This window comes from Notamacropus eugenii, chromosome 3 (assembly GCF_028372415.1).
Source record: "Notamacropus eugenii isolate mMacEug1 chromosome 3, mMacEug1.pri_v2, whole genome shotgun sequence".
Classification (NCBI taxonomy): domain Eukaryota; kingdom Metazoa; phylum Chordata; class Mammalia; order Diprotodontia; family Macropodidae; genus Notamacropus; species Notamacropus eugenii.
The window spans coordinates 113998673-114022226 of NC_092874.1; the positions used below are offsets into that span (position 1 = coordinate 113998673).

The 23554-nt window shown below is 35.2% G+C and overlaps 1 protein-coding gene across 5 annotated transcripts in view; it reads right to left on the reverse strand.

The window, feature by feature from the left end:
- NUP205 (nucleoporin 205) overlaps positions 1-23554 on the reverse strand; it is a 116503-nt gene that overhangs the window by 75508 nt on the left and 17441 nt on the right. For all 5 annotated transcript variants that reach the window (XR_011976830.1, XR_011976829.1, XR_011976831.1 and 2 more), the window contains exons 10-23: positions 23182-23319; positions 20300-20450; positions 18897-19102; positions 16006-16188; positions 14065-14115; positions 13139-13348; positions 9659-9758; positions 9069-9206; positions 7501-7690; positions 6901-7021; positions 5376-5457; positions 4914-5078; positions 4111-4235; positions 3308-3422 (exon numbers count right to left, since the gene is read on the reverse strand). Coding sequence is in view for 2 of the 5 variants with exons in the window: in XM_072652634.1 (XP_072508735.1) it covers positions 3308-3422; positions 4111-4235; positions 4914-5078; positions 5376-5457; positions 6901-7021; positions 7501-7690; positions 9069-9206; positions 9659-9758; positions 13139-13348; positions 14065-14115; positions 16006-16188; positions 18897-19102; positions 20300-20450; positions 23182-23319 (1975 nt within the window). In the remaining 3 variants the exon portion in view is untranslated. The remainder of the gene's footprint in view (positions 1-3307; positions 3423-4110; positions 4236-4913; positions 5079-5375; positions 5458-6900; positions 7022-7500; positions 7691-9068; positions 9207-9658; positions 9759-13138; positions 13349-14064; positions 14116-16005; positions 16189-18896; positions 19103-20299; positions 20451-23181; positions 23320-23554) is intronic.

Here is a 23554-nt window from a genome sequence, read left to right on the forward strand (position 1 = left end):
ATTAATCCGCCTAGAGCAATACTGCTACTATGAGAATGAGTTTGAATCCAAATCCAGCCTTCTATTTATGCCTTGCTACATCTCTAATGAGATAATATGTGCAAAAGTGCTTTGCAAACTGGAAAACACTATATAAATATAAGCTACTGTTAGGATTGTTTTTATTTCTTTTTCTCCTGACCTGTGATTTTATTGGCATAAGGAATTCCAATGCAGATCAAGAACTGCTCTGCAACGTATAGTCATAAGTGTTAGCTGGGGAAGTTGTGGCTTGCTCAAGGTCACACATTCAATGCATCAGAGACAAAAGTCAGGTCTTTCTGACTCCAGGCTAGGTCTCTAACCATTACACAACGATGTTTCTATTATTAATGAAGATGACAATAACAGACAAAAATGAATACACAGACATAAAAACAGAAAAACTAATCTAAGAAAAAACATCAGACCTTCTGCTCTTTGGCAGTCAGACAACAAGCACTTACTGAGCACTTACTATGAGCCAAGAACTGTGTGCTAAGCACAGGGGAACACAAACAAAGGGGGAAAAAAATAGACCTTGACCTCAAGAAGCTTATATTCTAACGGGACAGACAATGCATAAATAACTAATATATACAAAAAATTTACAAAGTAAATGGAATATGACGAAATGGGAAGGCATTAGCAGCTGGGGGAAACAGAGAAGGCCTCTAGAGGAAGGAGGAATTTGAGCTGAACCTTGAAAGAAGTCAAGAAAAGAAGGTAGGAATGACGAGGAAGAGCCTTAAGTAACAAGGTTTTTTCATTTAATTTCAGTAAGCTATATTTCACTTAGAAGAACTATGATAAACATCACAAAAAAAACCCCAAAACCTAGGGTGTTTAACAGATAAAAAAAGAAGCAAATGCAGACATAGGAAAATTTAAATCCTCCTTGTATAGCTGAATATGCGTACTTTATATTACATGTACATACAGGCAGCATTTCCCATTAGGATGTAAGCTTTTTTGAGGGCAAGTCTGTTTTTGCTTTTTTCTTTGTATCTCCAGCACCAAGAACAGTAGAAATGTTTAAATCAATCTAGAACCATGAATCATACTTTAAAATAATTTCAGATGATACTTCTAGACTTGAGATGTGATTATTGATTATTAGACTTAACGGATTTGATACTGCACAGTTTGATTTTATAATACAAATGCTATATATTCTTTGAAATCTAAAATTAGTTTTTGAGAATTTGATAAAAACCACTTAAAATAACAGGGCACATTTTGGGTATCATTCAATAATAGTGGAGAATCATCTATTCTGTTATGATTTCTATCTTAATAATACATATTTCACAGCTCAATTCAACCAGCATTCATTAAGTATATACTAAAAAAATGTACACAGAAAAGAAATAGGAAGTACTTTTTAGAGAAGGCACTCACAATTGGGGCATCAGGAAAGTCTCCTCTACCAGCTACAAGAATGCCTGTTTCTGTTCTGTTAACCTGTGGTCCTTAACTCATTAAAATGGCAAAGTAGTAAATTAATGTGCTGAGATTTGTGAAGATAACTGTTAAATATACATTACTAAGTCTTAAATAAGATAGGATTACAAGTTTTAAAAACATATTAAGTAGAATACTACTGGCCAGTTTTCATATGGATTTGGATACAGCACCCTCCAAAATTTATTCCTCAACTAGAGGCATATCCCAACTAATATCCTTAATTGGTCCACATAACAGAGCAATCATAAAAATCTGAAAAAAAAAAACAACCCAATGCAAGCAGATGAGCTAAATTTAGGCAACTGTGGGATGAGACAATGTTTCAGGGGACAAATAATTCATAGCAACAAAATTACAAATGCCAGATGGTCTCCTTGGAGGTCAAATTCCTATGAAAAAAAGTGTAACATTCAATCTTTACAAAAATCAGAGGGAATTACAGTAAATAGGTAGGATTAAGTATTTCTGCATAAAAGCTGAGTGCTCCAAGATGAGTTTAGAAATTGGTTCTTTAAAAAAGAAAAGTCCACAACTGGAAAAGGTATAATCCACCCAATCTTCCTATAAGAATAAGGAAATCAAAAAGCAATATGCCCCTAAGTGCTAGAAGTACCAGGGTAATCAACTAGAGCTAGAGCCTGGAATAACAGATGTGGGCTCTGTTTTTAAAAGGTTAAAGCAGGAACAATGATTCTGAATGTACATTAGCTGGGATACGAGTTGCTTGTTTGTATTTTTAAGCTTCACTTTTCCTTTTCTCCTTTCCTCTTCCACAAGTAGAAGAATTTGTTTGATGTCAGCTGGTAGTGAACAGGTCTAACCAACTACTTGGCAAGTTTTGAACATAACTCCATAATATGTGACAGCTAGAGTAAAGAGCAAACACCCAAACTGGACACATGCTCAGCTGAACAAGTTTTTTGAGATTAGTGGGAAGACTTGGGTAAAATATTATTATAATGTATTAACACTATGCCAAAGTGATATTAGTTAAGGCCATTTTATGTGGTGCATGCATGTATGGAAAGGAAAAATCTGAAATGGCTTGCTTAGCTTCTATCACCAGTATTAGTCCTATGTCCTAATACAAAGGTCATAAATGGAGTGTATTACACTGCACTAGTTTCTGAACTAGTCTGATCATCTGAAGTGATTTCACTGCAACCAGCACAAAGAAAAATAGTGCTTTTATCAAATTTTCCCCCTGAAATATTCCCACCACTTTCTTCTATTTCCCTATCTTTTAAATGTAATTTCATAATTTCAACAGTTAATTTAGGAACCAATCTGCACCCCTGAATGGCTAGGTTTTTAAAATTTTATACTACAAGCTCAAATTGCTCAAATTCTTGCCCCATGAAACAAAAATGACAGTTTATACAAAAAAGAATTAAAATATGCAGATAGAAAAAAAAGCTTCCACTAATATTATAGTTGTACCCCAAAACACAAAGGACAAATTAAAATGAAATTGGTGGATTTGCTCCCTAATTACCCTGTGCTTAAATTTTGTATCTACACTGCATATACTTATTTATTCCGTTTCTGTATATTTTATATATATATATATATATATATATACACATATATATGTATATATCTATACACACACACATATATATATGTGTGTATATATATATATACATATACACACATGCATATATATATGTATATATATAGTCTCCCCAATAAAATATAAGCTCCTTGAGCTCAGGGATGATTTTGTTGTTTCCTTTGTATCTTTAGTACCGGGTACAGTTTCTGGAACATAGTAAATGCTTAATAAAGCTTACTGATTGAATGAGAAAAAAAAAAGTCATACCTCTGTTAGAAAAAGGCAGATGCTGCAACTGAGAAAATAAAAAATCTTGGCTGGTTCTCAAATACCTCATAGTTGGACCAGATGTATCTGAGCATGCACACAGCTGATAAATAACCTATGTAATTAAAATAAGCAATGTTTAAGATGTTTAAATAAACAGATGTTTAATACATCAGTATTAAATCAGCTACAAAATTTCAAAGATAAAGAATTTTATAGTCTTAGCTCTATGAAGGTTAAGCGAATTTCATTGGCTCCACAACATTATAAACTTAACCAAACAGGACGGACAAACACACTTCCACAACTACACAAGGCATATATAGCAAGAACATTTATGATTAAATAACCCCTTAATTATCTGAATCATCAACATATACCTATGTGGGTGGAAGGTAGAAGGATTTTACTATGCTTTGCATTAATTTGACTTTCTGAAATATTCCCAATTTAGGTATGAAAACACTAAGGCAAAAAGGACAAAGATTTATACAAGTCAAATTCCAATACTTATAACTAAAACTGCATGAAAATTCTCAGTCTAACAAAAAAGGCTTCCAAGCCACCTTACTTCAAATATTATTACCAAAAATCCCAGCACAACAAAAGAACACAAGCCACCTCTTGGTATTTTCTAGTTATCTTCTTCCAAGATTTTACCTTTCAATAAGTAACTGGCAACACTAGTAAGAGAATACAAAAGTGCTCATTCTAATTTAGTCACACAACCACCCTAAGTTCCTTCTGTATTCACAAGATCACTTTTAGATCCTGATCTTAAAAATGAGCAGTATTCTCTGTACCTGGTAGCACAACTCTGCAAGTTGAGGTGATTCCCTTACTGCCACAGGGCCCGTTCTCCCTTCTGTTCCCTTCTCCAAAATGTTTAATATGGCATGAAGACAAGTTCGAGGACAACCTAAGACTCCTGAATACAAGGCAAAAGCAAAAAGATTCCTCTTAGTATCTTTACTGAACTTCAATTAACATTACAAAACAGTTAACAGAGACAAATTTCTTAAATAATATTTCTTTTAAAAGCCAGTAATATCCAAGCATGGCTGCGCACATCTATAATCCCTACCTACTGGGGAGACAGACGCTAGTGAACTGCTTGAGCTTAGGAGTTCTGAACTACAGTACACCTAAGTTAATGAAGGGGCTGCTCTAAGTCCTGCACCAACACAGGAAGCCCCCAAGAGTAGGTGGAGGACTATCAGGCTGCCTAAGGAGTAGTAAATAAATCCAGGTCAGAAACACACCAAGTCAAAGCTTCTATGCCACTCTACCTACAAAAGCCTGACTGAAACCCAGTCCTGACCTTTCCCTCCCCTGCAAAATAAAGCCAGTGATTAAAAAAAAAAACCCATTATATAATTACTGTACTTATAGGTCAAATACAAATTGAAGAAAAAGTTTAGCTAATCTCAATTGATTGGCTAAGGACTAACAAGTTATTAGTAGTTATTAGAAGAGACCAAAATTTAACTCCTCAATCAATTTTTCCAGATACTTATCAGATTTCCAAAAACATGCACAATCAAATATAATTAGGTCACCCTAATTGGGAAATAAATGTTAAGTCTGTGTATCTGATCTCCCATACCTGGATCCTGGAGGTTTGTGGTACTAACAGGTTTCTTCAATTCAAAGCCCAGGAGATACAGGGCAAGGTTGGGTGGATTGCGCTCCAAAGAAGTGATAAGAAGATTCAAGATGTGTATTCTTGTTTCATGGCGAATTCGTGCTAACTTCTTCTCAGGTTCTAACTCTTCATTAAGAAATAAAAAAGAAAAGCGATAGCATCATATAAAAGTTGATGTGAACAAAGTGACAATCACTCTACACAAAGATATTAGTACAATTTTTTATCCTAATGGTTAAAATTTACCCAATCTTCCATTAATTTGCACTATTTTCTTTTATCCCTAAAAGTTTCTCAAAAAAATTTTTTTCCATTTTCCCTGTCCCACTAATAAGGTGTTTTTGTTTCATCCATTTTTTTTTACTCACTTAACTACATTAATATAAAAAAAATCATGTTAATATAATCCAGAATTAAGCATACCCTCTTCTGGATTAATGAATTCCTCTGCATCTTCACTATCCAAACACTCCACAAATCCAGCCATCAGCTTCTGGCTTACGCTCTGGAATCACCACAAAAAAGTGGAAGAGGAAAAATTACAAAAACTGAATCACATTAATAGGGAAGGTATAAAATCAGTATAAATGTTATCCATGTGAACTAACACATGTACTTTTCCACCAAATTAAACAAACACTTCTTAACCTAGCCCCCTCCTACCTTTCCAGCCTTCTTACACCTTATACCTCAACATATATTCTCAATCCAGTGACACTGGCTTCCTGGCTGTTCCACGAACAAGACACTCATCCATCAGCTCTGAGCATTCTCTTGACTGTCTGCCATGCCTAGAATGTTCTCCCTCCCTCCATTCTGACTACTGACCTCTGTGGCTTCCATTAAGTCCCAACTAAAATCACACCTCTTACAAAAAGCCTTTCCTACATCCTTTTAATTCTAATGCTTTTCTTCTCATTTCCTATTTATCCCACCTATAGCTTGTTCTATATATATATATATATGTTTGCATGCTGTCTCCCCCATTAGATTATAAGCTCCTCAAGGGTCAAAGACTCTCTTTTGCCTCTTTTTGTATCCCCAGCACTTAGCACATTGCCTTGCACATCCTAGGCATTAAATAAATATTTACTGATTAACTAATTGATTTCTCTCCTTTTTGAGAGATTTTATGAAATTGTTAGTCTCTGTAAAAACCATATAAGATAGCCTTCTACAAAAAAACTAACATTCAAAATATGTTATTACTCTTCCCTTTGAAAAATGAAGTCACACTTTTAAAAGCCACATTATATTACTCTAGTTTTGAAGATCAAAATGAAAATTTCATTTATGCCTTCTACAGGACACCATCATCCATTCTGTACATCTGGAGTCCATGGTTTATATTCTCTTCTTATCCTTTAGAAGAATTTCTAATCTGCTAAAAGACAGCCTCAATAACGAGGCTCATTTAAACAGCTGCTGTTGGTAAGCAGAAGTGTGACAACTGTCAGAAATATGAAAACTCTACAAAAGCAAGTGAGAACCAAAATGTAAAAGAGATGATAAAGCACACTATGAAATGATATGGCATAGATGGGGATGCTGGGAAACCACAAAATCAGACAGGCTGAGCCAAGCAGTAGCATTCAGAGACAGAATGACTCAAGTACAACTAAGGCAGCAGAACGATGCAAAGACAAAGAAGAAGCCATAAATAATGACAGGCAACAGAAACGGGATCTGGGGCTACAAAGTCATATGATATATGTCTTTAAATGTGTTCTGCGTGTAGACAACTGGTCACACTGGCCCATAATGTAACTTTTTGTAGCATCACCCTTAAACATAAAGAACAACCTTATGCATACATTTTTTTCCTTTGAGATAATTTTTCACAAATAAGAGCAAATTCCTCTAAGATAGTTTGACAATATATTCATCACATACACACACACACACACACACACACACACACACATACACACACACACACAGAGTTTACCTGATCATGTGTGAAATCTCCTACTAATTTTATCTGAATGTTAGAATTGTAAGAAATACAGCAGAGGATCTTGGCACTTTCAAAAGCCAGTTCAGGATTGCTATTGCCATGATAGAGGTACCTTTAAAACATTAATGTTAGAAGTACATTATAGTGAAAATTTCAGCCTCCTACAGTTTTCAAAGAATGAAAACTCACAACAGAACAAGAGCTCAAAACTAATAAGTCAAAATTTTAACCAAATATGTTACCCAGCATACATGAGAAATCTTTTTTTTTAATACTCAATATTAAAAATGTGAATGTACTCATAATCTACAACACTGCTGATGTGGAGAAGTAATGATTTGATATTTTAAACTAAGCACTCTAGGTTAATTTAACTTAATTGTTTTGAAGGCAACAAACCCTGGAAAATATTAAGCCACAAGCATATCAAAAATAGCAGAATAGTGACATATTCCATCAAAAAAACAGTATCATCATGTTTAAAAAGGCACAATAAAGAAAATATACTGTATTAGCAGCAATCCTATCATATTTAGGAATCAAAACTTCATCTTTACACGTTTTATTTTTCTATCTCCAGTGGCCACTTACCTGGCAATGTTAACCACATTATCTGCCTTCTTAGTTCGGGGATTGATGCCTTGTAATAACTGTTCCAATGGAGTGACTATTAGAGCCAGCTGACTTTCCCTTAGAAGATCCATAAAGAGATTCTCCTTCTGCAGAGTCAAATTGAGAAGAGCAAGGCAGTGCTGCGCTGCTTTCTCCAAATGTTTCTTCCCTATAATCAACAAAATGAACTTAGAGAGTCTCTAAAATTTGGGGCATATCTAAAATATGACATGACCTGGCAACTTCTGAAGGTACTCTAGCTGCCACCCACAAGCAGCCACAGCTCCTAGAGACCAGGAAAGGAAAGTTCTTACCACTAAAGTCCTTCCACAATGACAAATGGTTCAATATGACAAATGGATAGGGTTTTAATCATGTAAATGAATGGTCTTAAAGATCCATTACCATCTGATACAAATTCAAAGGTGGTTAGCATAAATTCATATCCACACATCAATGCCACAGAGAATAATTTTGAAAACATTTTATACTGGCACAAGACAAACATCTTATCCTACAGAGCAAATATTAAACCATGGAATAAAACAATTCATTAACTTGACAGAAATTCACTTATGACTCAATGGAATCTGAAGTATACAGAATTAACAAGCCGTATCACAAATTCTAAGATCCACCATCACTCAAAATTTATATCATGTTCTCATTCTGACATAAGAAGTCCACCATGTTTTCCCTGAAAGCAGCCGTCTCCTGAAGCATCCAACTCTCCCCTCTTTATAATAGTTAAATTCCAGCAACCATTTAATTTCAAACAAAAAACTGCACCTTGTTAGATTCAAGAGATAATATTTTCATGTCTAACAGTTGAGAATAAGCACAATATCTGTCAGTTAATAATTAAATCTTTCACGACTATTAAAACTGTAAACATAGGCCCAATTATTTTCAGAGTTTAGTAAGAAAAGTAGCCTGTTGTGGTTGAGCACCATAGTCTTGCAGAGAGGAGACAGGATTACTTAGGAATAGGCATTTAATGTTTAAAATTTTATAATATTATCTCCTCCTATCCAAAAATAAGGCAATATATCACACAAGTATTTAAGGTAAAGGTGTTCAGAGAAGAGAAATGACGGGGAAATAAGTAAGTTTATTTATCATGAATAAAATGTTTTATGAGAAGTATTAAACTTAGTCCAAAGACAGTGAAAATTCAAACTGGTAAAACTATATTGCTGCCCTTACAGTCATATTTACCACATTTCCTTTAAATACATCATCTTAAAAGGCTTAATACTAGAGTCTAAAATGTGATTTTATGACATCCTGGGACCAACTGTTCTAATAAAATGTATATCCAACAAATATTCACTTTACAATAAATTTTGCTGGAATACAGTAATTTTGGCAGATCTCTAGATTCCAACTTTAGAGAAGTGAAATTATATAGTATATCACAGAGCATCTCAAAGTATGAACCAATAAAACTACGCATAATGTTGAAGGCAGGAATCCCTAAGATGATGTAAATAGTGTGTGTTTGTGTGTTAGAATGTATATGTAAAAAACAACATCCAGATACATACCAGGGAAAGGTGCATAGGTATCAAGCTGCTTAACCCCTTCTTCCAACAAACTAAGACAGAGCTCCAACATTGGTGACTCGTTGAGAAGATGATACATCAAACTAAACCCTGGAGGCTTATAGGCTATGATTTCTTCTCCTAAAAAGGAAACACCACAACATGGACCAGGATTGGAAGAATCAATAATCTTCACATTTTTCTTCATTCAAGTATTTTAAAAGTAACCTATTTAATATTTTAAAATAACTAGCTCCCAAATAGCAAATCCATGCAAAACCTTTAAATCTAACTTAAGCAATTACTTTTGTTTGTAGAGAGCTTTGCAGACTATTAATGACTTAGAAACTTTAGCAGGTAGAAATTCCAATAAGGATGCCTCTGCACAGTAGCTGCTCAATAAATGTTTGTCAACTAATTGAATTCCATAAGGAAGCATCCATCCTTGGTGAAAGGACTTGACCCTAATTTTCTAATGTGATAAACATATTAAAAGTGAAAAATGTTTTTAAATGCCTAATTTTTAACTTACAAACTACAAAAGTAAAATACCCAATATGTTTGAAAGCAAAAAATCAAAAGAATCAAATTACCTCGCAATTCTACAAACTGGTCCACAAAATCTTCCAGCTGAGGTTCATAATCTCTGAGCAGTTTATAAAACACCTCCAGTACTACCTCAGCAACTTCCCACTAAGGAAAATAAAATATTTTTCATTAAGGTATCATTAAGGGGGTGGGGGTAGACAAGAGAGACACAAGATAACAACTTATTGTCCAATTTATGACCATGTACTCTTAGAGAACTTACAGAAAGAGAAAGTATTTTTCTTGGTACCACTCTCAACTCATTTCACTTTCCTTTTCTTCCCCCATAAGAAGCAAATTAAAAAATACAATACATTCCGTTTTACTATCTTTCTGTATCTCATGAGCAAGAATGTGTTGTCAAATAAAAAACTGAAGGCTTATTTATTTGTATTAATATTTACACAGGCAAGAAACCATTATTTGTACTATAGTTCACTCAAAAAAATCTTTTTTATTGTATGAGAAATTTTTTAAAGCAAATATCTGTGCCTTTTATCTTAAAGAACTATATTTTATTACATTTGTTGACTATGTAAAACCTGATTTGGATTCTGGCTCTTCATGAAGTTTTAACCTTTGAAAGAGTTTCAACCTAAAAAGTTTCAGTATTTCATGCTCTGAAACTACATTCTTCTCCGTTGTCCTACTTCTCTCCACAAAATAGTCCCCATCATCCATATATTTAAGATGGCCAACAATGGACCTAGCATGTAGGACTTGCTTTGGTTAACCAAAGCTTGCAAACTCTCAAGTGATGCTTGTGTGCACACAAGACTTACATCATTCCAAAGCACTAATTATGCTCTGTGAGAAGCAAAAACCTTTGAATAAGGAAATCTTCTAATGCTTAAATGAAAGATTCACAAAGTCAAAAGGAAAATGGCATAGAGTAAATATTAACTATAAAGGGCAGAGAAAAAGTGGCTATCCAAACAAGATGCTGGTATCTGTTATCAAGCCTCTCCCCAGACTTTCTCCTTGCTCCCTCATTGAGTTCAGGGCCTGACTTATGGTCTTCCTCTCCTCTCTAACTCCTGTCCTGCCACTAGGAGACTTCGTCATACCTACTGGTACACCCTCAAATACTCTAACCTCCCAATTCCGGAGTTAACTCATTTTCCATGGTGGCTTACTCTTCTCTACCTCAGGCAGACACAGAGATGGACTTGATCTTGACCTTGTCATCACCCATAAGTGTTCCACTTTTATGTTCATGAATATTGAAATTCCTTTATCTGACCATGATCTTTTATCATTCAATCTTCCCCTCAACTTTACAACTCCTATTCCTGTTCTTGCTCCTGACCATGCCCTCCAATTCCTTCATCTGTCCCTCAGTTCTTTCCCAGGTCATCAGCCCTGCACTGGCTACACCCCCATCCCTTCCCTATCTCAAACTGTTGGTGAACCAGTTCATCTCCACTTGAGTCTCATACTCCCTTATTCTGTTGCAGATAATGTTTTCGAAAGCCCCAATTTGGATTACTCCCACCACTGGCTTCAATCATTGTTCACTTGCTTATAAGTAGAGGTAGAGAAAACCAGGAAAATCAGGTCCATTACAAATTTATGTTGCATAATCTCAAATGGGCCCTCACTACAGCAAGGCAATCCCTTTGACATCTCCCTAATCAATTTAATATTCTACTAGTAACCAGGAAGATTCCAAATCTTCTCATTATTTTTCAAACATGGCACCCTGTTCCTATCTAACATCACTCTGATAGCTTTTCCCACTATCTCCTGACTCACCCTACTCTTTCACGAAGAGGTGTCCTCCTTGCTTAGGCAAATCCCTCTACATGCACCCTTGATCCCATTCCATTCTGTCTTTTCCAGCATACTTGCCCCCCTCTATTATATCTCCTTTTATCTCCCTCTCTACTGGTCACTTTCTTGATGCCTACAATAATATCCAATTCTGCACCATTCTTAAAAAAATCAGAGATCCTACCATTCCTACTAGTTATACTCCTACATCTCCACTCCCTTTCATGGCTCAAGTTCTTAAGAAAGCTGTCTATAATCAGTGCCTCCACTTCCTTTCCTCTTCTAAACCCTCTGAAGTCTGGCTTCCAGCATCATCCTCCAATTGAAACTACTCTCTCCAAAGTTATTAATGATCTCTTAATTGTTCTCTTTCTCATCTCTACCTCCTGGATTCCCAGGCATTCTTCAAGATTTAGTTCAAATACCATGTTCTTTGCAAGCTTCCCCTCATTCACTCCCACTAAGGCCTTCTCCCTAAGATTATGTCCAATTTACTCCATGTAAATATTACATGTATTTAGTTATTTGCTTATTGTCCCCACCATAAGAATATGAGTGCCCCAAGAGCCTTTACTGTTTTTACCTTTCGTTGGATCTTCAGAGCTCAGAACAGTATAATGCACATAGTAAGCCTAATTTAATAAAAGTTTTTTGACTGGTTAATGAAAGAAGAAATCCTGACTGACTCTGGATTAAGTGACTACAAAGTAAGAACGAGACAGAACAATGCTTACTTGGTTAATAGATGCTAAAGTCATACTGATCTCTCTGGTGGTGGAAATATTTTTTAAAAATCAGAAAATATTTGTAATCGTGCAATAATGTAGTTATCATATAGCATCCAATTGATAATGAAATGTTTGACAATAAAGCATGAATATTTTATGTTAATAGTAATATTATTATATGTAAATCATAAGACATGTTACTAACATCTTTTTAAGGGTTCAGGAGGCACCTCTTTGAGAGCTCGATCCTATTACAAAGAATACAGTAAAAAACAGTCCATCTGAAAAGTTCCCTGGAAAAATAATGCAATGCTCTTTATAAACCACAAAATCCCAGGGGAACTGCCCCAGATGGCAAAATCTAAGCCAAACTGAGTCAAGACCCAGTTAACAGTCCTCATTTAAGGGTGAGTGGAGCTGGCATTACAAATTAATCTGATTCTGTAAGGCCTAGAAGGGATGAGCTGTCCAGGAAATAAAGAATCCTTGCAAGACAAAGTCTTTTGAACTAAACCAGTTGGGGAAGGTGAATTCTCAATGACCAAGGTTTCAACACTACAGATTATCTTTTTTTCTGACAAACTTCTGAATAACTCTTCCTTCTAATGCATTTCAAATTAATGATCTATAAAATGTCAAAGACCCAACATACTATATACATCTCAAGGATTCATAAAGTCAAGAGGAAAATGTCAAAGAAAATAGCAATTACTTACTGACATAAATAAAAGAAATGCTCTGGTTTCAATTCCAAAAACCAAGACTTTTTTGGTCTGATTTATAGAAATGAACAAAAGCTATCAAGTCCTGATGCTAAAGAGTTCAAAATATAAAGAGAGATAAAAACAGTATTACTCCAATGGACACCACTGTATCTTCCAAATATAAAGTGCATTTATAGCACCTAGTATTTGTAACAGAAAAGCAATACAGCAAATAAACAAATAAAAAAAAATAAAAGCCAACATCCCTTTGAGAAGTTACCTTTTCAGCTGCTCTGCGATAAGCTCTAGTGCGAAATCGGAGAAACACAGAATCTCTGAGGAACTGCAAGTATGGGTCAAAGCCAGGTGGACGCAGTCCAGCCCCCAAGTTAGAAGGAAATGAACTTTCTACTAGTGTACTAATAAGCTGACAAAAGGCCCTTGTCAGTGGATATTCTTCACACCTGGATTCTATTTCATTTAATTCAACCTTACCAACAGAAACAAACATTGAAGACAAAAGATAAAAAAATAAGAAAATTTGACATTCAAAGAACAGAAGCTAAAGCTCTCAAGCCATTAACTCATTAAACATCATAACATTCTTGCAAGATGTAAATTAAAAAACATTTTCATGGTTCAAAAATGCAAAGAAGAGTTAAAATACATGAATATATGTATACATGTACACACATATAAATATATATCAAAACAGTTACAGAACCAAAAATTTCTAATTTCCAATCCAGTGTCTCTTATGATGAACTGCATTATTATCTCCAAATACCATTAGCTCTATTAAAATAAATTTAAAAGGACAAAACTCAAACACTGGAAGTAAAACCAAAACAAGTAAATTCTGTCTTGGGACTGACTCAAATAACCTAACTTGAATGAGGTGAATCTAGAAACTGCAGCTCACAAAGCTGGTCAACAACAATCCATTTTACATTCTGAAATTTCATTAAGAGCCTTTCTACATCAAGCACTGTTAGCTTTAAATTAGATTTAATTCAAATATATGTAGAATTTGTTTCAATTCAGCACTGATAGAAAACTCCTAAATCTTGAGTGGGAAATACATAAAATCCGAAAATAATATAGAAATTTGATAAAAAAAAAAAAAACAACATAATTTCTTACAGCTTCCCCCAATGTTCAATGAAATTTACAAAATTAACAATTTGACTAATAGATAGTATTTACCTCAATGCCAATTGCTTGCCTCTGGCTTGGGATCCTTACAGTCTGTAGAATCTTTTTAAAATAAGAAGATAAAGAAATCAGGAACATTTCTATTCTGTTCATGAAGCAATGATTTTCCACTAACATTAATTATCACAGGTACCATTATCCTTGATTATTTTTTACAAGTGTCTACTGACTTTAAAATAGCACTTCTGAAGTCTCTCCATGGGCTTTCACTGGTGGATATTTCAGTTAAAGGTATAATGTCAATTATGTGGTTTTTAGCAATTCTCAAATATTAACAATGAACAAATCCCTTTCTCATTACTTCAATAACAGAAGATGAAAAGGTTTTTCTGGGATAAAATCTTACTAGTATTGAACTGCTGATTTTCAAATATGAGTTTACAAGTTGTTCAGTCATTTCAGTCATGTCTAACTCTCCATGAACCCCTCTGGGTTTTTCTTGGCAAAGATATTGGATTGATTTGCCATTTCCTTCTCCAGCTCATTTTACAGATGAAGAAACTGAGGCAAACAGAGTTAAGTTACTTGCCCAGGGTCACACAACTAGTAAGTATCTGAGGCCAAATTCAAACTCAGGTCTTCCTGACTCCAGGCCTGGTACTCTATCCACTGCACCACCTATAGCTGGAGCTAAAAAATAAAATGCAAATTCCAAAGACAGGCTTCTAAGACAAATTTCTAAACACTGATATTTTGCCCTGACTTTGCTGTTGGCTGACCAAAAAGTCTATGGATTAAAATATTCTTTTTAGCCAAGAAAATGCTATCATACAGAACCTTTAATATAACTACAAAAGAGAGCTGTGTTTCAATATTATATTACAAACAAAAAAGTTAAAATCTAAATTCTATTTTCCATTAAACACATAAAATGAGTATGCCATTACATTTATCCAAGTCAAACCACAACAAAACAATCATAAATTTGTAACTCAACAAAAGTCAACTCCACTGTATTTTATTTTTAAAAATTCAGATCTATCTAAAATTCTCTGGGCACATATGCTTAAGTTATCTATACTTCACTTCCCCTAAAATAAGTTCTGAAAAAAAATCAATTGAACAATGAAATACTGAGTGCTAAGCTTCTCATTATTTCTAAAAATTCATGTATTCTGCAAAAGATATTTTCCCAACCTAGAATTCTTCCTACAAATCATTTGTAAATGTTTTCCCTCCCCCCACATTCTATCTGAATGTAAGCCCTAAATACCAAAATGCCAACAATATCTGCATTTACAAAAAAGCAATGCAAACTTTAACACTACTTTTATTTAAAGTCAAAGACCACAAAATGTTTTACAAATATTAAACTGTATTCTTCGTCATATGCACAGAAACACATGTAGAAGAAAAACAGCCCTAGAACTTCCTTCACTTAATCTGAAGGCAATTCTATGCTTGGCACAAGGGAACAAATACAGCTTTATACTGTTCTTAAAACAAAATGAATATGAAGTTTAACAGACAGTCTCCTAAAATGGAACTACAGCAGAATGCAATGAAAGGAAACACAGAGGCATTACACTCACTGAAGGATATGTGCTTCATGAGAAGGTAGGAAAGGAAAAGGAAGAGGCATTTCCAAACCATATGCTCTTCTGTAGTAAATCAAGACACTTCTAGAGTAGCCTACAAACCATAGGTGAGAGAGCTTTATGCTGCTCATTATTTATTAACATTTAATAGATGATGGGGGAAAAAAATTTTTACCTGCCCTTAGTAATCTAAGGAAGTTTTCAGCAAGAATCAGCAACAGAACCCAGGCCTGCTCATTTCAAATCCTATACTGTGATCAATAAAGAGTGCTTCAAATGGGACATACAACTAATATACTACAAAGCTTACAATTCCTGTCTTTGTTGCCACTGGTACCAAGTACTACTTTGCAAAGTACACTTAGAAAAATATAAAAGTTGAGATTGATTCTACCTGTGTATATTCCAAAGACTGCCAGAGGGAAGCAGCAATTTCAGGAGATTTTCCAAAGGCTGTAAGCGTCTTCAATAGCTCAGCTTTTAAAATAGGAGGGATACTGCACTGCAGAAGTCCCAGGATGACAACCACAGGGGTCCACTGAGGATGCTCACAGAGAGCCAAACGGGCATTCTCACTCTGAAGAATTAAACAGAATTTTTTTTTAAAAAAGGCAAACATTTGATTTCTAGGTCCTTAGTTTTATTACAGACTAAAGAAAAGTATCAGTAAGAGATAAATGGTGAGTATTTGCTAACCTAAATGATTATTCATTAATCTAGCAAAAAGGGAAACAGTATTACTAAGGATATCAGTGTATTACATCAGACCGCTATATTTTAGTCAATTTCACATTTCAAATAATGAAATAGTAGTATCACTGACAGTACACTGTTGAGCCCAAATAACTATTAAATAAACAAAAATTCAAGATGATCCACTCTTCTCATGGTTACACACATCAGCGAAAGAAGCAGAAAATGACAAAATCACTAGTAGGACCTTTGCTTAACTCCCTTTATCTTTTCTGGTGCAAAAATAAAGTTAATACAATTCAAAACAGAACTTAAGTGTTTACTACTATATGCCTAGGACTGTGCTATACACCTCAAGGAATATAAAAGTATCAAAAAAAAATTCTGCACTTAAGAGGTATGATGGTGCAATGAAGAGTGCTAGACCAGAAAAAGGGGGAAGAGAAAAGAGGACAAACAAACATTAATTAATCACCTACAGTGTGCTGGACACTGTGCTAAATGCTTTATAAATATTATTTCACTTGATCCACACAAGCATTCTTGGAGTTAAGTGTTATTCTTATCCCCATTTTACAGTTTAGGAAAATAAGGTAAACACAGATTGACTTGCCGAGGCTCGCACAATTAGTAAGCATCTAAGGCTGGATTTGAATTCAGGCCTTCTTGACTTCAAGTACAGTACTCTATGACTAGGAGTAAAAGAGGACCTGGATTCAAATCCCCCCATTGACAAGGACTAGCTGGATGGCCACAAACTACGTACTTTAACCTAAGACACATCTGTAATATTCAGAGCTCTATCAACAGGAAGATCAGCTGGTGAGAGTAAGATATGTATAAACAATTTTCAACTTGGCTATTACAACACAAGACATAACTGCTACCAGACATATTTCTCCGTATGGAGAAATATGGGTCTAGCTGAAGTCTATCTTTCTTATGACCCCTACCAGGCTCTTCTGAAACTAAAGCCCTCTTCATTGTGGTACACAGGCTACTCTGGGTTCAGGAAGGGCTAAGCAGGAGCACAAGGTCTATTAGCGCCTATAGCAAGCTGGGAAGGTTTTGAGTATCAGCCTGGCAAGAGACTGTTTCTGTTGTTTGAAAACAAGTCTAAAGATCATCACCAGAAGTTTTACCACCATATAAGGTATATTTTTGTCCACAGAGACTCATGAAACCATCGACTAACACACATAGCAGTGTTGTGATCTGTACTTTGTAAACCTTAAAACAGCATGAAAATATCAGCAATTATTACTAGTGATATAAGACCATGAAATACCAAAGAACAACTCCAAACAAGTGGAAAATCATATAATAATAATAAAGGTTCAGCTAAGTGCTGAGGACATTAAAAATAAAGGAAAATTACTGCTGAGATGGCTTAATTAGGAAAGGTAACATGAAGAAAGGAAAAGGTAATGTGAGGATTTAAAGAAAATATATAATCTCTGTGGGAAAGCAGGGGGAGGGAAGAGGTCTAGCACACCAAAAAACAAGTAAGTGAATAAAGGGACAAAAGCAAAAATGTGCTTAGAGATTATGTGGGACAGTAGCTTAGAACCATTCTGAAAAGTAATAAGACAGACTAGGTAGATAAGCTGGGTCCATTGCATAATGAACCTAAAATGCTAGGCTAAGGAAACTAAACTTACTCTGATCTCTTTAAAATAGTGTTTTAGAAAAACACTAAATTAAATTAATTGGTGCACTAGATAAAGCACCAACCTTGGAGTCAGGAGGACCTGAGTTCAAATCCTGCCTCAGACACCTGACACTAGCTAGGTACCTTGGGCAAGTCACAACCTCAATTGCCTAGCAAAGAAAGAAAAATACATCTAATACCAGCTTACAGAACTGACTAGAGAGGAGATCAAAAATATAATAACCAAGTCATTAACTCTCAATCAGGCATCTGTGATTTTGCTGTAATACAGACTACAAATCCCCTACCACTAGCAGATGGCCTTTGAGAGCTACTTTGGCCAAAAACATCACAAGCCCTTGCCCAGCTAGTAATGAGTTTTTCCAAACTAAGATAGGCTGGTCCTCAAAAAACTACCCTTCAATCCTTTACACTAGGCCCATCCTGGAAGTACACTTGGTAGGACCTGTCAGACCTTGTGCTCTGCTGGCATAGCCCTTAAGAACATGGGGTCAGTTCTACACTATTATGAGGCTCAGGAGTTGAGCTCCTTTGGAGAATTCTTACTATCAACACAGAAAAATTTTCAACAGTGTAGATGCCTCTGCTAAAGTAACATAAGTTTCTCAATGAGTTTCATCAGCAAGAGTACAGTTCTAAAATCATGGACTATATCTTGAATTTTTAATAAAGTCTTTACTTATGCTGAATTGTTTTCTTTTTTTCTGACAATGTTTTAGTGCTCACTTTATCCTAATAAGCCTGAGTATCCTTCCCTCTGATGGTTAAAAAGACAAGGAGATCAATACAGCATGCTAAGTGCATGTCATATTTATCATCCTAAAGTTCTGATTAGAGAAATCTATTACACCTATTAAAAAGGTCTTTTTTTGAAATCAAATAGATAGAACCCTAATGCTATAGGGGGGTTGATTACCTACCCACGTAATGATTGTAGTTGTGAGTTGCAAAAAAGCAATCAATCCATCTTGCTCCTTCTGGGTGATGCCTCGCAAAGGCAGATGACGGTATTGGACGCTATCTGCACTTGGCAGATCTTTCCTTAAGTGTTCATGATACAACATCAAAGAGTGAAAGAAATGTTCCCAGGAAACAGGGCTGCCACCTGCTCCTTGAATGTTTTCAGCTGTTAAGACACAACAAACAATTTCCTAATTGCTTTGAAATGAAGGTAGAAAAACAACTTTAAAGTGCTAAATTTCTTTCTCCTTTGTGTGTGGATAAAACACCTGCTGGTAAGCTTGTTGGTTACTATACTGTAAAATCTAAAATCGCAAACTCTACCTCTACCTCAGATTAATACATTTAATACATTGTCAAACAGGAGATAATGGCAATGTGCTACTTAATCAGCTGATGATTAAACATTTATGGGTTAGTCACCCAAAGTTCCCCCTTAGACAACAAGGAAAGCCAATTGTGTCATTTTACAGTTACAAAAAGGACTGCTTCCTTCCACAAAGAGCAAAAAATTCCATAATGCAATGTACAATGAAGTGAAGAAATATTTTCAAATCAAAGTTTATTATTGCATACCAAGAAGGATAACTGACAGATATACTGTGTGCTCCTTTGGAAATCATTTGATGTCAGGAGACCTTAAGAAGATAGTCCTTAGCACAATGGGTGTAGCTCCCAGAGCACTTACGGGAGTATATAGACAAAAGTGCCACAGAATGAAAAGGCATAAGTGCATGCAACTTGTACCACTAGAGGGAGTACCCAGAAAGAGGAACACAGTTAAAGTTTCCCAAGTTTTTGAAGTATTAGGATAACATTAAGACCAAGAAGTCTTTGTTTTGCTATGATTGTACTGATCAGATTACGTCCAGTTTATAACTCAAATTAAGTGTAAAAGTTTGAGAAGTCCTAGAGAAAAACAACCACACTGAGTAAAACAGTATAAAATCAGACCTGTGAAGGAAGAACTGGTATAAGAACTGTGTAGCAGATATACTCTGCTTTTGACAACAGATATGATCTTGAAAAGGTGGGGGTCAAAACTAAAATCTGGCAAACTGAATCACATTTTAAAATGGAACAAAACAAAACTTCCCAAACACCAGTGTGTTAACAATACATAAGTCAGATTTTCCCAAAAGCCCAAGCTCCTCCCCTGTCTACTGGCCATTTGCTTCTTTGCTGTTTTCATCATCATAGATCAGTCTAATCTTGTCACTTCTTGTTTTGTTTAATATTGATAATATACACTGAAAAAGAATATACATTGCCACGTAAAATTTCATCAGCATTTATAGAGATACAAGGATACTCTGCCTGGGAATGCTACAATCCATTTGGAAAGTTTCTAAATTGTTCTTACCATGACTACTGCCATTGACTTTTAACAAACTGAAACAGTAATGAGCACACTGTGGCCCACTGGCCAATCCCTGGAGCATTTTCAGATACGGAATATAAATAGTAGGAGGAAGTAGGTCTCCCATTTGCCTAACAAACTTTGACAAGACAACCTGAAAAAGAAAAAAAGTCTATAGTTTACATCAAATACATCTTTCCTCCATATTAAGATATAAAATAGCATTACAACTCAGTTCAGTTTAAAATCAGTAACAGTTCCTGTTTAACAGAAGGCTCCCATCCTAGATACCATTCTTATCTCATTCTTTCTCACATCCAACATCCAATCAGCTGCCAAACTTCATATGTTCTCTTCTCTCTTCTGACACTCTGGTGCATCACCTCCACTTGGACTAGTGAGGCTGGTCTCTCTCTGCCACAAGTCTCTCTTCACTCCTCAGCTGTCAAAGAAATCTTTCTAAACTACAGGGCCCTCTCTAGTTAGTAAATTTCAGTAGCTCCCTATCATCTCTGGGATCAAATATAAAACCCTCTGACATTCAAAGCCCTTTAAAATCTGCATCCCTTGCCCCAAACTATCCAGAAAGCTTACACATTCATTTCCACATTCATTGCAACGTAGTAACAACAGCCTCCTTACAATTCTTTTCATAAGATATTCTATCTTCAGATTCCAGATATTTTCGCCCCTACTACCCAGAATTTTCCCTTCTCATCTCTGCCTCCTGGCTTTCCTGGCTTCCTTCAAGTCTCAGCTAAAGTCTTGCCTTCTAGAATAAGTTTTTCCCAGTCTTCTTTAACTTACTTCACTCTGCTGGTTACCTCTAGTTTATGTTGTGTGCCTATTATTTATGTAGATGTAAATATAGAGCTATAGATACACACATATATACAGTGTTTGTACTCTTGTCATTTGCAGGCCATGTCCCCTATTAAAGTCTGACCTCCTCAAGATCATAGTGTGTCTTCTGTCTTTTTTGTATTCCCAGTGCTTAGAAGAGCACCTGGCACATGATACATGTTTGCTGAGTAATAAGTTAATTTTCAAATGCTTATTGGTTCCAAATGTAAATAGAATTGACTGAAAGGAATTGTTTTTTGGACTTGAAATGCCATTTATTTAAAATAGTGATAATAACCCCATGAAGAAAGTTCTAAGAATGTTTCCAGGCAACTTACATTTTAAATATACAAAAGAGAACTCTAGAAACTGACTCACCTAAGACACATACAGAAAATCCATAGGTATATATTGGGATTAAAACATCAAAAAATTCATTCCTAGTCCAATTCATTTAGCTAATCTAGGAACACGGAATATTTAGGAATATCTAGGAACAGAAAATTTAACACAATGGAGCTGGTATTTGAACTGCACATCCAACCTCCCAAAACCATTATTTTTCCCTGTTCTTTTCCTCACGTATGCGCCCTTGCTATTTGCTTTCTCTTTTCTTCTTTCCCTTTGCCTTGGCCTATGTATAGAGGAATCCCATTGATATCCCCACACTAATTTAGGCAGATGTCAAGTTTAGAAACATTAATAGATTCATAGATTTAGGGCTAGAAGGGAACCAGTCCAACTTCCCAATTTTATAGATAAGGAAGATGAAGCCAGAGAGCAACTTGCTCAAGGTCACACAGCTAGTAAGCTAGTAAGCACACAGCTAGGAGTCAGGACTAAAACCCACATCCTCTGACTCCAAATACAGTATACCTTTCCCCGTAGCTATAGCTACAACATTTATAGAGGTCTTTGAAGTTTGCAAAGTGCTTTACAAATATTATCTCATTTTATCCTCATAACCACCCCCTCAAGTAGGAACTATTATTATCCCCATTTTACAGATGATGAAAATGAGGCAGACAGAGGTTAAGAGACTTGCCCAAAGTCACACAGCTAGGAAGTATCAGAGGCCAGAGCTGAACTCAGATCTTTCTGACTTCAATTCCAGCATTCTATCTAGTGTGCCACTTAACTGCCTCACATACCATGCTATCTCTCTAAATATTATTAATTATAAGCCAGACTATACAACAGGTAAAATATTTATGACGATGCAATAACCTTTAGAATTTCAAATTACACAAAGATGATATGACAATGGCAGGTTTTTATCATGTGATACAAATCTCAGTTTTAACAATTTCTTGATCTTTATATATTAGGCTTTTTAAAACTACATGCCAGCATCATGCTGGTTCTTGACACCAAAGCATTACTGACCTCGAATATATTTATAGTTATCATGACCTCTGGGGTTTTTTTCTTCTGTATTCTTGCCTAGCCTCCTTTCTAATTTTATAAGGAGGATGCTGACCACTTAGTCTTTATGTCCAAAGAAAACAGGGTAAGAAGAACTTGAATTCAATTAGAAGGGATGCTGGAAAGCCATAAAAAACAAAGCATCTATAAAGTGCAGCAGTTAAAATAGATGACTGCTAAGTTTTCACTGCACTCTAAAATTCTTGAATTCCAGGAACTCTTTAATCATTATAATACTATATCTCAATTGGACTACTAAGGAAAGTTTCAACTCCTGGAGAGCTTTAAGAAAACAACAAAAAATTCTGTGAGCTGGATAAGTTAGACATTCATATAATGTGAAAATAAGGAGTCTACTAAAGAGAGGCTTTTATTGAAAGCACAGAAATAGACCTTAATTCCAGCTCCACTATTTGGAGTGACATAAAATTAAAGGCTTCAATTATCCTAAAACATTGACCTTGAAAAATTTAGAAGCAGGAAAAAAAAAAAGGAAATAGATTGATAATAAGCCATGTGCAGACCTCTGTTGCAAGGAAATAACATTGAAACATTGTTAAATTAAAGGATTTACCTTAACAAATTAACTAAGCAAAAGAATGAAAGCTATAACTAACCTGGCGTTGAGGGGGTCTCTGATGAGCTACCCCTAGATAAGATCCCATAATAGTGGAAGTCTGAAGAGGTTCTGAAGGACACCAATATTCCAAAGCAAGTTCCAAATTAAAAGGGTTTTTTTTATACAGCTCAGCAACCTGCAAGTCATGAACAAAGATTTTTGAGGAGAAATGACAACTATTTTCTTAAGAAAATATTTAGAAATTTAATGATTACAATCCTAGTATTAAATAGGTTAAATATTTATTAAATTACTAGTTATAATTACAAATTATGAAATAATCACAGGTGTCTGATGAAGAGTTAATGACTTGAATTCTCCCTTTCTCTCCCATCCAATACATCTTACAATTACTTTTTCTAAATAATAAA